The 16834-nt window shown below is 39.2% G+C and overlaps 1 protein-coding gene across 1 annotated transcript in view; it reads right to left on the bottom strand.

Moving 5' to 3' along the window:
- Positions 1–2811: 2811 nt before the first annotated feature.
- The window catches only part of ankrd13b (ankyrin repeat domain 13B), a 57279-nt gene continuing 43256 nt past the window's right edge, over positions 2812–16834 (bottom strand). Inside the window, exons 9-15 of the mRNA XM_059331216.1 lie at positions 15876–15940; positions 14054–14190; positions 11256–11413; positions 10807–10995; positions 10019–10182; positions 6870–6946; positions 2812–4658 (exon numbers count right to left, since the gene is read on the bottom strand). Of these exons, the coding sequence (XP_059187199.1) occupies positions 4457–4658; positions 6870–6946; positions 10019–10182; positions 10807–10995; positions 11256–11413; positions 14054–14190; positions 15876–15940 (992 nt within the window). The 3' untranslated portion in view covers positions 2812–4456. The remainder of the gene's footprint in view (positions 4659–6869; positions 6947–10018; positions 10183–10806; positions 10996–11255; positions 11414–14053; positions 14191–15875; positions 15941–16834) is intronic.

Raw genomic sequence — 16834 nt, 5'->3', positions numbered from 1 at the left:
TCTACAGCTGCTACAAAACTTTTTCACACGTAAAAATTAAATGTGTGCACTTTTTTCGGATAAAAAATGTAAAAAAATTCAATATTACAGCCGCGAAACATTTGTACTCATTCACAACGTCAGATAAGCCATAAAATGGTACATTGATAATAGTAATATTATAGTTATTATAGCAAATATATACAAAAAGAACATATTTTGTTATGTCAAAAATAGAAAATAGAAAAAAATGCCAAATAGTCAAAAAACAGTCATCATATAGTTTGTCCAAAAATGGGGGTGAAACAAACGTCATGGTATTGTTTGACCAAAAATATTTTTTTAAAACCCCACTATATTATAGAATGACAAAATTTAAAGGAGTAATTCTAAAATGCCTAAAAATGCTAGAAATGGCCCAATTATAGTCTGTTCATACATGTGGTAGTATAGTTTGTCAAAAAATAGCGAAAAAACACCATATTATGGGATGTTCAAAAATGACCCCCACAAAAAAGGTCAATTCATGTCGATTTTTATCAAAAATTGTCAAATTTTAAAATGCCTAAAAAAATGCTCAAAATGGGTCAAATACAGTCTGTTGATACATATGTGAGTAGTCTGTGGCCTAGAGGCTAGAAATATGGCCTGTGACTAAAGGGTAGCAGGTCAAAAATCCCAGAAATTCACCCATCGTACAATGAATAAAGGATCAATCTTAATCTTACTCTGAAATGACAGAAAACCATCATATTATGGGATGTCAAAAAATGATCCCCTAAAAAAAAGTCATACTATAGTATGTCAGTTTTTGTCAAAAATGTTAAAATTTTAAAATGATTAAAATGGCTCAATTATAGTTTGTTGATACATATAAAGGCATCATATGGCCAGAAATGACAGGAAAAACATATGATGGGATTTCCAAAAATGAAGGTTTAGCATCTCGAATTTTGTCAAAAATGGTCAAATTTTAAAATGCCTAAAAAAGGTAGAAATGGGATCAATTATAGTCTGTTGACATATGTGGTAGTATAATTTGACCAAAAATAGTGAAAAAACACCTTATTATGGGATGTCAAAAGGTGACCCCCTCAAAAAAAGTCATACTTAGGATGTCGATTTTTGACAAAAATAGTCAAATTTTAAAATGCCTTAAAATGATTAAAATGAGTCAAATACAGTCCTTTGATATATATTATAGCAGTTTGTGGCCTAGAGGTTAGGAATAGTAGGTTCAACTCTCAGGAATTTCCCCATTGTGCTTTTAATAAAGGATGAATCTTAATTTTACTCTGAAATAACAGAAAACTATCATATTATTGGATGTCAAAAAATGATCCCCTCATACTATAGCAGAGGGAACATTGCTGACCACTACACCACCATGCAGTCATAGTACAGCATTTATCTTATTATAGGCCCACATATTTTAGAAATTATTCCGAAAGGAAAGACTAATTTTAAATGATCAGTGAGTTGGCATAATTTTCATTGTAAAGTTGAATAATGCTAATAATTTTAAAATATGTAGAAGTATCTTGAAGAAGTACAAGAAATAGTTGAATTGGGAATCTGTCTTGTTAGTATGAATGTCATTGAAAAATTAAATAATACCAATTTAAAAAAAAACATTTTAAATAGCTTATGCTAAACCACAATGTTGGCTTGAAATAAACAAATGAAATGACCTTATTAACTGGTAGAAATACGTTCTGCCTGTCATTTTCAACTGCAAGTCTCTGTTTCTTTGACGAGTCAATCCTGTCTCCCGCGGGGAATGATCTCCAGTGGAGCTCAGCGCAGCTTATTTCAGGCTGACATTTTACCTACTGTTTCATGTGGGTAATTAAATACTAAGATGTAGGCCACCGGGGCCCCTGCTGAGACACGCACACACACTCACACAAATCAGATCGCAGCACTGACCGACATCAAACATCAAGCTCCATAATTTCTAATTTTCTGTGTTTGAGTGTAAAAATATTAACACCAAAGGCTCTTTGCTGTGCTACAGAATCAAGAGGAAAGCTCAGATCCCTTGATGATTTCACCAATTACTTCAGTAGACAGAGCAGACTGGTTAAAAGAGGACTTTTTTTTTTTTTTTTAAACACAGAACATGTCCTGAAATGAACTGTCAGCAGGGAATTGGTTGAAACAGTGAGGAATAAATTTTGTGGAGCAGAAGACAGAGGGTGTTACAGTGAGATTGGCATCCTTCCTCTTTGCATACTGATGCTCTCAGCTCTCTCTGACAGACGCACACCTTGTTTTGTCTGTGGCTCTTTACAAATTCACTCCACACACGCCTGCAGCCCAGCGCTTCCACTGTCCTGATGTTATTCATAAGCTGAGTCAGGGAGAAGTTGCTGCTGCATACTGCTGATTCACTTAGAAAATTATTTCATTCTGTCTTTTCCCTCTTTTCTTTCCAACCCACCACCAGAGCAGCCCGAGTGTTGTTTCTTAGAGGGTTTAGAGTCTCTAAGCTGTCCTTTTCCTCCCTGTCAAGCCTAAAATAACTCCAGGCAAAAGTCCTCCTTGGATCAGGCTGAGGCGCTGGGAATCCATGTCACAGGGAGGATGATGGAGGTGGAAGCTGCTAAAAACAGATCAACTCTCTGTGGTGCCGACTGACGCTGCAGCTTTCCCTATCTCGTGAGAAATTAATTGCCTTTGTCACCCTGTCCTCCACTCGAGAGGACCAGAAAACTAACTTCCAGTGGAAAGCTGCTGCCGGAACTCCATGTGGGGTCAAGGGATTTGAAGCATGCGAAAGCTGTAATTAAAAAAAATTGATTAAAAAATAACCCACTCGTGCAGTGCTGCTCAAAAAGATGTTTCTTTATTTGAATCATTGTCTGAACTCACTTCCCAGCATACACCATGAAAACACATTGCTGCATCCTTTTTTCTGCAACATTTTTTAAAAAGTAAAAAAATGAATATTTTTTTTTTCTTATCAACCAGGCAAGCTTAACTATGAATTACAGAGGAGGCAAATGTGTCTCTCCTCAGTTTTGTGCTGATATTGGAGTGTGAAAGTTTTACATTTCTTTTAAAGAAATAATAAAAAAAGAAAAGGAAAAAATACAAGCTGTCCCTCTCCGTCCTCGTCCCCTGCAACAAAAATCTCTCGGTGTAGCCTTGAGCCCTGCGATATGAAGTTACAATTATGAGAGCGAGATTGAAAAATCTGTCCAAGCCAAGAACTGAATGCTCCACATTTTTTGTTTTGGGGGTTTTCTTTTCTTTCTGCGTTGTGCTGTGGAATCAGCTTGCTATTGGGGTGCAATAAAACCTATAATTGCTGTCAATATCCTCTACAGCGTGCTCAGATATTGCAGGTCTCCAGGCTAGACTCGAGCGGGACAAAATGACGGGTGCAGACCATGCTGAAATATTGTACACACACTGTACCGTGACTACACAGAAATACAGAAATCATCCCTCATGTAAAGGTGAGAGGATGCAAATATACAGAAACATTCGGTAACATTTCTATTCCACAACCCACTTAAGAACCACTATCAAGTCCCTTTATTGTTTGTATTACACACAGGTCGACCACAAACTCATTCACACGGGTTAGTTAGTACACCAAGTCTCATCGTATCTGTGCTCCTGCAGTCTAACGTCAGGCTAAACCTAGAACTGGCCTGAGTTTAGTTTGTGCTCAAACTCGTCATCTACATCCATTAACAGTCATATATGTGATCCGCCCACAAGCTAAATACAGTACATCTGGATTTTGTGCAAATCAAAAAAAAAAAAGGTACCAAATGTTTTCATTAAAAACAGAGGAAGTCAGATGGTTTGTCGACATTCAACTCAACTTGACCAAGAAGTTTTACAGAATTCTCCCACGTCACTAGTCCTGGTTCGTCACTGCTCCCACCACACAAGCTGTTTTTTCTTTAAGACTCACAGTTAAGACTGAAAACCACACAACTCATTGGCAAAAGGACTCAGTGAGCGCGTTAGTGCTGGAGCAGAGTTGGCTTAACGCAGTTACGTTTTCAGGACAGAAGGTGATCAGTTGACCCCTGTGCGGAGAGCTGGTTTTGAAACACACACACAAGATACACACACATACCTGCAAACAGACAGAAATCAGTCATCCAAGGAGGCATTCCACTTAATTTGTTGTATTGGATGTTGTTGTTTGTTGTAAACTGGCACTGGTCAAGAAAGTACCATGTGGCACCAGGAAGAGGAAACTGTTGTCCCTCTCTGGCTGTCTGAGGCCGGACAGCCGCATCACCGTATGGCTTCATGGGAAAGGTCTGGCGAAGGCGATGGGAGAGAAAGGAAGAGGCCATTTGATCGTGTGAAACCACAAAGATGATTTTGGCATTTGTATTTGCAGCCACTAACAGTGTGTTTTTAAGTTTGAAGGGAGCCTCCTGTCTTTTTCTCCCACATGTCCTTGGTCCAGACCCCTCCCTCAGACCCATGCTGGGCCACTCAGCTCTCATTTCTCCATTAGTGACAGCTGAATGATGCGCTGTAGCTCCGCCTCCTCCTGCCGCCGCCGAAGCTCCGCCTCTTCCTGCTCCCTAGCTGAGATCTCCATGGCGATGCGCAGCTGCTCGTCGTAGCTGCAGTTGGTCGTCTGCTTCTTGGAAGGGGTGGAGGAGAGGCTGGAGGGGGCGCGGGGCTTGTGCTGGGGGGTCCTGGGGTGAGGAGGAACACAGGTTGAAGTAGAGAGAAGTAAAACTAAGGGAACATAGGGTTGAGGAAACAAAATGCTGAGGGAACATAGAGCAGAGAGAACGCAGAGCTGAGGGAACATTTGACTGAGGGATATGAATGAGGAAGCACAGAACAGACAGAATATAGGACTGAAGGAAAGAGGACTTAGGTAACATAGGGTTGAGGGAACATAGGACTGAGGAACCATAGAACCAAGAGAACATAGGATTGACGTTAAAAAAAGGGTTGAAGGAACATAGGACTGAGGAAGCATAGAACCGAGGGAACACAGAATTGAGGGAACATAGGGTTGAGGGAACATAGGATTGAGGGAACATAGGACTGAGGGAACATAGGGTTGAGGGAACATAGGATTGAGGGAACATAGGACTGAGGGAACATAGGGTTGAGGGAACATAGGATTGAGGGAACATAGGACTGAGGTAAAAATGGGGTTTTGGGAATATATGTCTAAGGAAGCATTGAACCGATGGTAGATAGGTTTGAAGGAACATAGGATTGATGGAACATAGGACTGAGAAAGCATAGAAGCTAGGGAACAAAACATTGAGGGAACATAGGGTTGAGGGAACATAGGACTGAGGGAACATAGGACTGAGGGAACATAGGGCTGAGGGAACATAGAACTGAGGTAACAGGATTGAGGGAACGTAGAACTGAGGGAACATAGGATTTAGGTAACACAGGACTAAGGGAACATAGGACTGAGGAAGCATAGAACTGAAGGAGCATAGGATTGAGGTTAAAATAGAGGTGAGGGAACATAGGACTGAGAGAACGTAGGAACACAGGACTGAGAGAACGTAGGACTGAGGAAGCCTAGAACTGAGGGAGCATAGGATTGAGGGAACATAGGACTGAGAGAACTGGGACTGTGGAAGCCTAGAACCGAGGGAACATAGGACTGAGGGAACATAGAGTTGAGGGAACATAGTATAATGTATATAATTTTCAAACTGCAGGATGATGGATTGTTGTAAAAAATGCATTACCTCTTATTAGTGTTTGTTGCAGACAATTTTTAAATTAACCTTTGTAATTTGTTCACATTTGATGGCTTGTTCAACTCTCACAATTATTTTTTGTAAGGTCTGTAACAATGTTTTCAAGTCCCAGTTTCCTCTAACATTACAACATTGGGGTAAGTAAACACTGCAGTAGCAAGATTGTGTCAAGTATCTATCCACTCATCTACAAATAGGGAAGACAGAGAGAGAAAACACTGTCTAAAGATAACACGCTTAAGTCAACAGCAGTCGACTGTGAAAGCAGGAAACTCTCCCATCCTCTCGTCTCACACCATCTCTCTCTCTCTCTCTCTCTCTCTCTGCGCACATGCACACGCACACGTACACGCACACACACACACACACACACACACACACACACGGTATAGTAGTGCACAGCAGACAGGAGATGAGAGGAGAATAGCAGGATGAATAAGAGAATAGAGTAGGGGAGGACACGACAGGAATACAGGATGTGAGTCAGGGATGGAGGGAAAGACCTGCAGGGTGGAAAAAATACAATGGAAGACAATGAAGAATAATAATATATGACAGAAGTGAGAGGAAGTCAGGGACAATATGGGTGAAGTAACGGCAGGAAATATCGCCTTTGTCCTGACAGTCATGAAGATTTATGCTTTTTTTTTTAGAAATTCAAACACTTTTGAAGATTGAAAGTCCCATTCATTTTTAACAATTGATACTTTTAGCAATTTTATATTCAGCACACAGTTTATTCCTGATAATAGGGCACCACAGAGTTATGAAAACCCTGAAGTAAGTTAGCATTTTAGTGTCATGGGGTCTAACCTCTCATACTCAATGAGGATTTTAAATGGATTGGATTAAAAATCTTAAAAATACTGTTGCTAACAAGTGGCTAAATGAGACTACAGTGGTTGTCGGGGACATTAAACTTCTTCATGCTGGACATGGAAAGTAACTCTCTTACAAGCCAATGCAAAATTCCCAAAGGGGTATTCTGAACAGACCCCATGGTGATGCTACTTCTGGGTTGGCCTACAAAAACACATTTTTGGAAGGAGGATAAAGAAATGTGAAGTGTATTCAGCGATTCACAGAACAGCAAGGAAGGTTAGAAAAAGACTGAGACAGAGAGAACAGGATGGAAATGAAACAAAAGAAAACGGCAGAACACCTGACCTCTCCACACGACTTGGGTCACAGGGCAGGGGGTGTGTTCCTGGCTTGCTATTGGTCAGTGCCTCCCAGATGGTCACCTATATACAAAGAAGAGGCCGTACAGGAAGTAAGAGAGCCAGCACAGGAAGTGGGTAGTGGACAGATAGAGATATGGTGGTGCATGGACAACAACAGCATCCCTGCAGGGTTTTTCCTGTTAATGTAAGCTAAAGTACCTCTCATATTCAGTGCCGAGACAGCCAGCTGGCTTGATTATGAATTATGAACTGATTGAATGTGAACCAAATCGATCCTAGCCCTGGTTCTTTAATACACATGCCCAATAATAATACAACTGCTGATACAGCTATTAATATTGATGAGCATCTGTTAAAACACTAAACTGTTATTGCACATCATACCATTTATAATGAAAATTACATTAATAAAGCACCTTTAAACAACTACTCATTTATGTGTTGGTTCACTGGTAACATCCCACAACAGATTGTGCATACTGTACTTTATATAACTACTCATTATTTTTTAATAGCATATCATGCATTTTAAGAAGCTGGTTCCTGCATTTTAATTCCCAATCTTAAGGACCAGTGTTAAAATCAAGTTATATCATTTTTAATGCTATGCTCATTTTCAGATTCATAGTTGTACTTTGGGTCTCTATTAGAACATGTAATAATACTTGAATGTTAAAAAAAAACCCATATATTTTTTCTTATACTGTCTGATTAAATGATCTAGGTCAGTCGATACTCTGCCACTTCTATATTTTACTCTTCGGTGTATGGTGATTATTTTGTGCGCAACACTCACTCTTTTCTGCCCTCTCTATATAAGGCTTTCTGGGTGATTTATTATGGCCCTAAATAAACTACAGGGTTTCATGTTCATACAATTTGCAGCAGCGTGACTGCATCCCTGCTTCATAATGTTATGAAATGTCATGAATTTCATGACATTTCATAACATTATGAATCATCATGACTGCAAAGCCGTATGCTTTGCTGAACTCAAACAGTTCTCTGATCTCTCTCCACTTTGAAGGTGAGCAACTGGAATAAAGATAGGACATCAATGACTTGCAAAGTCATGATAACCAAATAATCAACGAGCAAGAGATGATGGGCATCGGGCACCTTGCTTGCTTGTTGTCTTAATTGCTTTATTTGATTTTGGGCAAATTTTACATCTGTCCACCGTTTTGTTGTAAGTACTAACAGCAAGTGAAACTTGGATCTAATGCAACAAATGAGTAAAACCCCTCTTATAAAAATGCATGAATCCTTCCACATGTTGCATCAGGTGAGAATCCATGTTGAAGGCAGTCAGTTTTCTTTGTATGCTGCAGCTAACTGGGATTGGGAATGCATCAATTCACAACAACCTAACTAAAAAAACAATAAAACAAAAATAAATATCCCAGGCCTCAAGTTTGAACAAACTTTTATGACACTTCCAGTCATGATGGTGTTTTAGAGCATGATAGGCGATTTGTACAGTAGTGTTTGAGTTTGTAAAGCTGTGTGCAATGTCAGCAGTGTGGTACTTTAGCACCTGCCCTGCTACCAAATTGGAGCTGTAATTAAAAATGTAACCTTTTTCATCGCATGCTGAGGATGATTCCTCAGCTGCAACCTTGCTGCTGCCTCCTCTACATTCCCCTCCTGTACCCAAGCTCAGAAAACACCGAGGATGTTCTGTGACCTGTCTCATCGAGCCTATTTATACTTCTCTCTCTGAAGCTCTGGAAGAAGGCCAAGGACTATCAGGACCAGGATCTCTAGGATTTCAAAACAGCACCTATCCTGAGGCGGTGTTGAATATAATGGGCCTGGGCTCCACACATCACAGGCAATTTATTCTGCTTATTGATTTTGCTTCAGTATTGATTGTTTTTATTTTGAAAGTGGTTGCTTTTTTCCTTCTTCAGTGTATCTATTTGTCTGGTCTTGCTTGACTTATTGGTGAATGTACGGCTGTAATCTCGGTTGATATGGCAACAAGGCATTGTGAACCTTGAACACGTCATGTTGAACTTTTGCAATCTGTGCCCATTTAGTACTTTAAAAGGTGACATTAAAAGCATATATTTATTTAAAAATGCAGGAGCCAAGATGTTTAACACAATAAAAGCATGATTGATCTTTCGCTTAGCTCCCTCCTGACCAGCAATTGTCCAGTGATAGTTTAGCAACTGTAAAAAGTGTGTATCACAGTGTGCATGTGGCTGCAGAAGATACTTAGAGAGATACTTAGCAGTGAAATAGTTTGGAGGATGCCTCTTTTCCCCAAAAAACAAAAGAGAGAGAGAGTTAAGGCAGACCTGGACATTAGGCAGCCCGCAGGCTACAACCTGTCCCTGTCAGGGTTACCCGGATATTAGAAATCAATACAAGTGCAGTGCTTTTATTTTGAAGGCGACTATGCATGTGCTTGAGAGTTACCTTGTCAAAAACACTTATAGCTTTTTGCAAGTTAATAAATTGCTGTTTTTGTGGCTTAAATGTATGTTGTGTTTAAAATTAACGGAAAAGCAATTTTTTTACTGCTATATTTGACCTTTTTTCACATTCACATAGTCTTATGATAACATGTATGCTTACCAGTAGCAGCTCAAAACCATATGTTTTTATAAAGCAGTTAAATTAATATTGAACAGAATAAGTTCAGAATGTTGCTCCGGCCCTTCGCAACCTTAGCAGTATCTCATGTACGAAAAAATTAATTGCCCACCTCTGTGTTAAGGTGCTATAATGTAAGCTGCAACAGTTAGCAATTCCAGTAAACTAGCTTATTGCAATTGTAACCGAGCACAAGGAGCAATGCATTAGCTATCTACACCTAGCTACAAGTTAATATCAAAAATGCTTATCTTAATTAGCTATCTATCTATAGCTAATCTAAGGGAAATCTTCCAGTAACAGTTTTCATTCAGCTGGCAAAATGAATGGGCACCTGCTATAAATGCTTTTAAAAGAAATTATTCTTGCAAAAATTATTACATTTTTCATGTGGTACATCTGAAAACATTCACTTGGTGTAGCTCACACGTGACTACGTCCATTTATTTTATACAATCTGGCCTCTGATCTGTGTTTTTCTTTAATTTCCGAACAGAAGATTTCTCAGGGGTGACAAAATCAGCTCACCTGATCATACTCGGAACCGGCCTCCAGCAGGCTCTGCTGTATGGCGAACTGCAGCAAGTCCTCCTCCTCGTCCCTCATGCTGTCTCTCTGTTTGCCCCCTAGCATGGAGTATCCAGGCGGGGGCTCAAAAACACATGGGGGAATCTCTCCGGCTCGACATGACACTGCAGCACACGGGGCAAGGTAAAGGGCAAAAGACGGGAAGGAGTGTTATCTAACAGTGAAGGAGATTATACTGCAGGAGAAGAGCAGGAAAGGAAAAACAGAACATTCATTTTGAGTGAAAGGTTGTATCAGGTAATTGTCCTTTCATACTATTGTTGGCAAAACATTTATTCTACTCAACTGCATGTATTTGCACAGGACTATAACTCAAGTTAGAGCATTTCTGCAAGATTACATCAAGGATTTCCACAGAGGTTCCTTCTGAGCGGTCATACAATGAATTATATCTCCCCTCCGCTTGGCTGCAGATTTAAACGTGGCTGTTGGGATTCTGATGAAGTGATAGGATGATGAAAGTAAGCAATAATCTCACACACAACCCAAAGAACATAACCTTGCATCTAACAGTGATAAATACTGCTCATGACTCTATCAAGCTACTGTAAACTCTATTTGTGGTCTGACGTATGGGCCGGGCTCTGCAGTAAATGTAGGAGACAGGTTATCAGAAAAAAATCTGCAGAATAAAGAGTTTAACAGCTGTAATTGTATCAGCCGAAGAAGAAGATGTATGAAAAGACACAACAGGAAACACTGTAGAGTGCATGGGAGTGTGTTCTTACTGGTGGAGCTGGAGCTGGAGACGCTGGAGGAGTCACTGCCTGGAGACGGGGTGTCTGTCCTCGGGGTGTCCCTCTGTCCGTCCCCCTCAACAACCACCTCATTGTCCGTGCGGACGCCCGTCCCCTCCTCGCAGCCGTTGAGGTTGGTGAAGGTGATCCTGGCATTTAGGATGTGGTAGAGAGGGATCTCTGCAGGAAGTGGAGGTGACATTTTTATTGTTTTTATTAGGATATCTGTTTGCATCTTTGCCTCATCGTGCAGTTAACGATGCATATCCTTATATCATACTTTTATTTTCCTTTGTGCTCACTTTATCCCTCTGTCTTCATTTCTCTCCATCCGTCTTTGTATCTATTTAAATTCCCCATCATCCCCTTTATTTAACTAGCCGTCACTTTAGCCTCCCCTCCCTCCATTCTTCCATCCATCTCACTCTCCCGGCACTCACCGATCTTGACAGGGAAGCCAGGCGGCAAACGCAGAGTGATGAAGTCGCGCAGCTTAGCGAACAGGGCATTGGAGATCGCCATGAGATCGATGATAGGCACCACTTGTTCTGCCAGGGACAGAGGATGGGACTCGCACAACCACAACTTGGCTTTAAACCTGGAAACAAGGAAAACACACATACAGTCTGAGCAGTGATGGGCACAAATACATCAAAGTGTCAAATTACATAATACTTCACGCTTATCAAATGCATGACAATAAACTACAAAATACTGGTATAAAAACATGTATTTTTAGTCTATGTTTTAGGCTTTTGGTCTTTAATTTAATATGTAGGACGGAGTATTAGGGCCACATTTAGAAAAATTAAAATTAAATAAAAAAATTAATTTACGAGATTAAAGTAGAAAATATTGAATTAAGTACCAGAATAAAGTCATAACTATTGAATTAATTACAAGAATAAAGTCATAAATATTTAATTAATTACGAGAATAAAGTCGAAAATATTGAATTCATTACGAGAATAAAGTCATAAATATTGAATTAATTACGAGAATAAAGTCGGAACTATTGATTTAATGACGAGAATAAAGTCATAAATATTGAATTAATTACGAGAATAAAGTTGTAAATACTGAATTAATACAAGAATACAGTTGAAAATATTTAATTCATTTCAGGAATAATGTCGTAAATATTAAATGAATTAGAGGAGGAATTGTTAAAATGAGGGCTGTGCAACATTTCGTAGAAATGTACTTTAAGATAGGTTTCACAAACAAGGAGATAATAAATATTTTGACACATCAGCATCACATTATCATAAGTATAAGGACTTTAAAAAGAATATGCAATAAATTGCATATTTTCCGCAGAAGGAACCAGACAGAAGGGGAAATGGCTTGAAGTGGTCGACTGCAGGGCTATCGTGGATGCATGGGGTTTTGTGGTGTCTCAAGAAACAATCCGGCATTTTGTCCTTTCGTTCTCGTTATTAATTAAATATTTTCGACTTTATTCTCATAATTAATTAAATGTTCATAATTCTATTCTCATAATTAATCAGATATTTACGACTTTATTCTCGTAATTAATTAATTAAATATTTTTTGACTTTATTCTCGTAATTAATTCAATATTTATGACTTTAATCTCATAATTAAATTATTATTATTTTCTAAATGTGGTCCTAATGCTCCGTTGTAAATATGTCATACCAGTCTGAAAAAATGTAATAATATCTTGAAGGTGGGAAGCTGTATGTTCAGCGGTGCCTGCTGGGTGGTTTCTGTCAGTCAAAGGGACCATTGGCTGACTGAGTAAAGAGCTAACTGCACTGGGGCAACTGAACATTTAGCTTCTACAAATGACAATGAGACCGGCATAAAGCAGCTGCCTTTTCTCGAGCAATGAATATAAGTACAGTGGAGAAGATCTCCAGAGATCACCACATAAATTAGTGCAAAAGACACATTACACAACACACCACCAGACAATACCAACACAGAAGAATATGATACAGTACAAAATAGTAGAAGACAAAGAGAAGCACACCCCCTCCCCTTTACAGCAATACAAACAACCACCTTTAAAAAAAAAAGTGTCCCGTCTTTGTGCAGTCTGCAGAAAATGTTATTTTCATTGATTACTAACTTAGGTTTTAGAACCAGAACTTTTAAGATCTCTGCAGTTTCTAATTGGAAGTGATATACAACCTTGATTAAAAAAAAGTTGGGATGCTGTGTAAAAAACAAAGCAAAGTAAATTTACAAAAAACAAAACTTTATCAGTTTCATAACTAAAAATATTGTCTTTGTACAGTTTTCGATGGAATATATGACAAAAAGTAATTAGAAATTAAAAAATATTTTGTTTTAGATAATACCCCAACTTTTTGGATCGGGGTTGTATATGAGAATAAAATTACATTTAAATAATAAAAAAAATAAATGTAAATACTAAAAATATTTCCTTTTTTTCTTTCTTTTTTTATAAATTACATCTTGTTTTTTTCTGTTTATCAAAATAAAAATGACTATATATTACTAACAAGTAATTAAATAAGTACTTATATTAATACATTGAATTTAAATACTGTGCATCTCTGATTCAAGTGACGGATTTGTTGCGGAAAATGACAAATACAAATCTGTCTTTAGCATAATTGAAAGAATTTACGTCCTCATTCGAGTGATCAGCTCTTTGGCCAGAGGTACACAAAGACATTGATCACATCAGCTAACAGTGACTGTCCACACACAAGCTGCTGAGTCCCGTTCAAACTGAATTGATGTTTATATTTTAACTGGTCCGGTAATGAACACAGCATTGAGAGGCAGCTCTGAAAGCTCAAACACTTCATCCTCATGATGTCCTGTCACTTTTCATTAAGTGCCAGAGAACAATGGAACTGACAGCTGAAAACGACAGCCAGTTAGAGGAACACAGAGCAGATGATTGGACAGCAGGTTGGCAGGTGGACATTGGATATTAAAGACTCCTGACAGACACTGCGAGGCTTTTTCAAAAATTATTTTTTCTCTTTTGGTTAAATAGTCAAGTTAAGATGACGTGTCATGAGCTGTGTGAATGTGTGTTCATTTCACACTTTTATTTGTCCATCTCTCCCCTTAGGATCTTGGTGGTCAGCTGTCATGGACGGCTGATTTTATCCTGCCTGTACGTGTGTGAGCCTGTCTACTCTCTGTCCATCATTTTGTCAGCTCTGGCACTTGGCGGTGAGCTTGGAAGGTGACTTCACTGTATGCATGGCTGCCTGTCTGTCTGTGTCACCTCTGGGTCTTGGTGGTGAGCTGGCACGGGTGGCCGATGTCCCTCTGAGTGGGTGACAAGCCGGGGTTGAAGTACTCCTCGGCCGTGAGTGCTGCAGGATTGGTCATCGCAGGGCATGACATCTGGGTCACCAGGGCCTGGATTTAAAATAAAATGACTGATGATGCAATCTTAAAGACAGTTCAGTCAGACAATTTACGTGATGCATAATGTGTTAATTGAACAATGAACATAGATGGCCTCTAGGCTCCCACCTCATCACTCCTCGGGCAGTTACATGAGGTATTGAGGAGTGATGTTGCTGGGGAGAGGGGCGCCTGGAATGCCCTGCTTAGCCTGCTGCCCCCGCGACCCGGCCCCGGATAAGCGGACAAGTATGGATGGAGAATGGATGGTGTGTTTTGGTGGAGGATGTATGAGGAGTGGGGCATGTCATGTGTATGGCAGCACAGCTCGAGTTGCCTGCCTGAACTAGCTCGCAGGCATCGCTCCATTAAAGCATTAACCAGTTACCATTCAAGGTCCTTTTTTGGAGAATTGGTGGTTGTGTTTCAGGGGAGATAGCAGGTCAACAATAAATGCCACATAGAAGTGGTGGTCAAGTCATTCTGGTCAAAAATATAAAATAAATTGACTAAATTAATTAAGTAATTAATTAAACCTATTAATGTGTATAATTGGTTCATAACATTAATACTTTTTTGTTGTTGCAATTTTTGGTTTGATACCGTTTGCTACACACATTTGGTCCTGAATTATGCAATTTTATTCATATTGAGAATGGATAAAAATGGTCTAAAAGACCCCCCAGAATATAACAACAATATGCCAAGACCTTTGGAACAACATAGAAAAATCCATGTTGTATTTTGGGTTTTCAAGCTTTTCAAACTCTCTTTCTTTGCTAGTCTCTGCCCACCACTGACTGGAATTTCAGGGCTTTCCTCTTACATTCTGACATTTTCATGAAGGAGAAAACTTTGTTTAAAGGGCAAAACTTGAGAACAAATGACAAAGCAGTTTTCTTATTCCAGTATATTTTGCATCATAACAGTATAGATGCATCTGATGGTTCGCTGCTTTAATTAGTAGTCACTGTAAACTGTTAAGTATATGACTTTAGTAAACCTGTCAAAGGCGAGCCACCATTACTGGAGGAGGTAAAGCCACTAAAGAAGAGAAATTCTTTCCACGTTGTTGCATTTTCCCTCCAATTGCAGTCAGTTATTCACAATCAATTCTGCAAAACTGAAACATTTCAGCTTTGCAGTTGCACAAACTGTCTGAAGAGCATACATCAAAACCAAAAAAAAGCTCTTCTCAGTGTTCGAAGAGGATAGAGAGGCATGAAGTTTAAAAGAGCAGGGGTGGCAGTGAGGGGGAACCAGAGAATAGACAGAATACTGAAAGAGGAAAAGGAGGCATGCATGAGTCATCGGAGCTCTCCAGCAGAATCAAATTAAAAAACATAATCAATATTTGTGAGCAGGTTGGAGCCTCTGACTTATTGTTTTACTCTGCAGGCAGGCTCTCCTGTTGACACAGTGGTCCAGGATTCATACACTCACTGTCCATCAGAAGAGAGGAAATTATAGTGAAGATGCTAGTACTGAAGATGATTCATTCATGAGCACCAGAGCCCAATAATTCCTGCTTTTCACTGTGTGTTTTTAATTTTATTAGATCTGGTTTAAAAAAATGTATTTTTTTACATTTTCTGAACCCATAGAACAAAAATGCAATCCTTCATAGAAAGATAACACTTGAAAATCACCACAATTTGAATTTCAAGTTGTAACATCTAAACAAAGGGAACACTCACCCCATTGTTAGGCCCCATGTGTTGTTCTGCAATCCCCAGGAAGTTCTGCAGTGGAGTCTTCCCACCTGCTCAGAGACACACAGCACAGAACAAGTTACACAACGTACAAAGTCAAACTGTCCCGTTAGTCTGAGTTTTATAAGCTCTCAAGAGATGATGAAACATGGGCTCCTTAATCTCCACTGTGGCGTCTGTGCTGTCATTCTGCTGCACAATGTTTTGCTCAAGATAATTTGTTGCATTTTGTGTTGTGTTCTTATCACCAACTACATGCCAGCATAAAAATGAAGCCATGCTGTACTGACTTAGATTGAACTCAAGTAAATTATGCTTTTAAGCAGCTTAATAGGAGTACAGTCACTTATAAAAACATGTTCTTAATATGAATTTCAAGAAAAATGAAACACCCAGAAGTCACAATTAATTTTATAATCTCAAACATCTCTGTTTTGTTCTTTTTGGTGGCAACTATGGCAATAAGCGCTAATTTCAGGCGGATTTTGGAGCTCAGTTTCACTTGTTTTTGAAGTCTCATCGTCTGTAGTCATTACTCTTTTCTTTGTTTGTTCAGCCATAATAGAAACCCTCTCACTGGTCACTGGTAACTGTGTGGGAATGTCGCCACAAGGGCTTTTCTTACAGTATATCACACACAGCTTGTTTCTCCAGGGTTAACTTAAGCACAAGGCTATAAAATTCACATTACACTCCTATTAGCCCTGCATTTAATGTCTCTTGGAACCTGTGACAAATTTCAAGTAAAATTAGGTAATATTTAATCAAGACTCTAACTTTCAAAATTAATTTAAGCATAATTAAGATGGATGCGTGGGTCGACTCAACTGGATTTGATTCACAGTGGCCCAACTGGCGTCACATTTTGATTCAGATGCTGCTAAGTTTTTATTGGCACTTGATATCACCTTTTTCAAACTGAGCCCTGACTTCAGACCAGTGAC

Source organism: Centropristis striata, chromosome 4, assembly GCF_030273125.1.
Source record: "Centropristis striata isolate RG_2023a ecotype Rhode Island chromosome 4, C.striata_1.0, whole genome shotgun sequence".
Taxonomy (NCBI): Eukaryota; Metazoa; Chordata; class Actinopteri; order Perciformes; family Serranidae; genus Centropristis; species Centropristis striata.
Note: the sequence above shows the minus strand (reverse complement) of the source record. Positions and strands in the feature narration are given on the sequence as shown.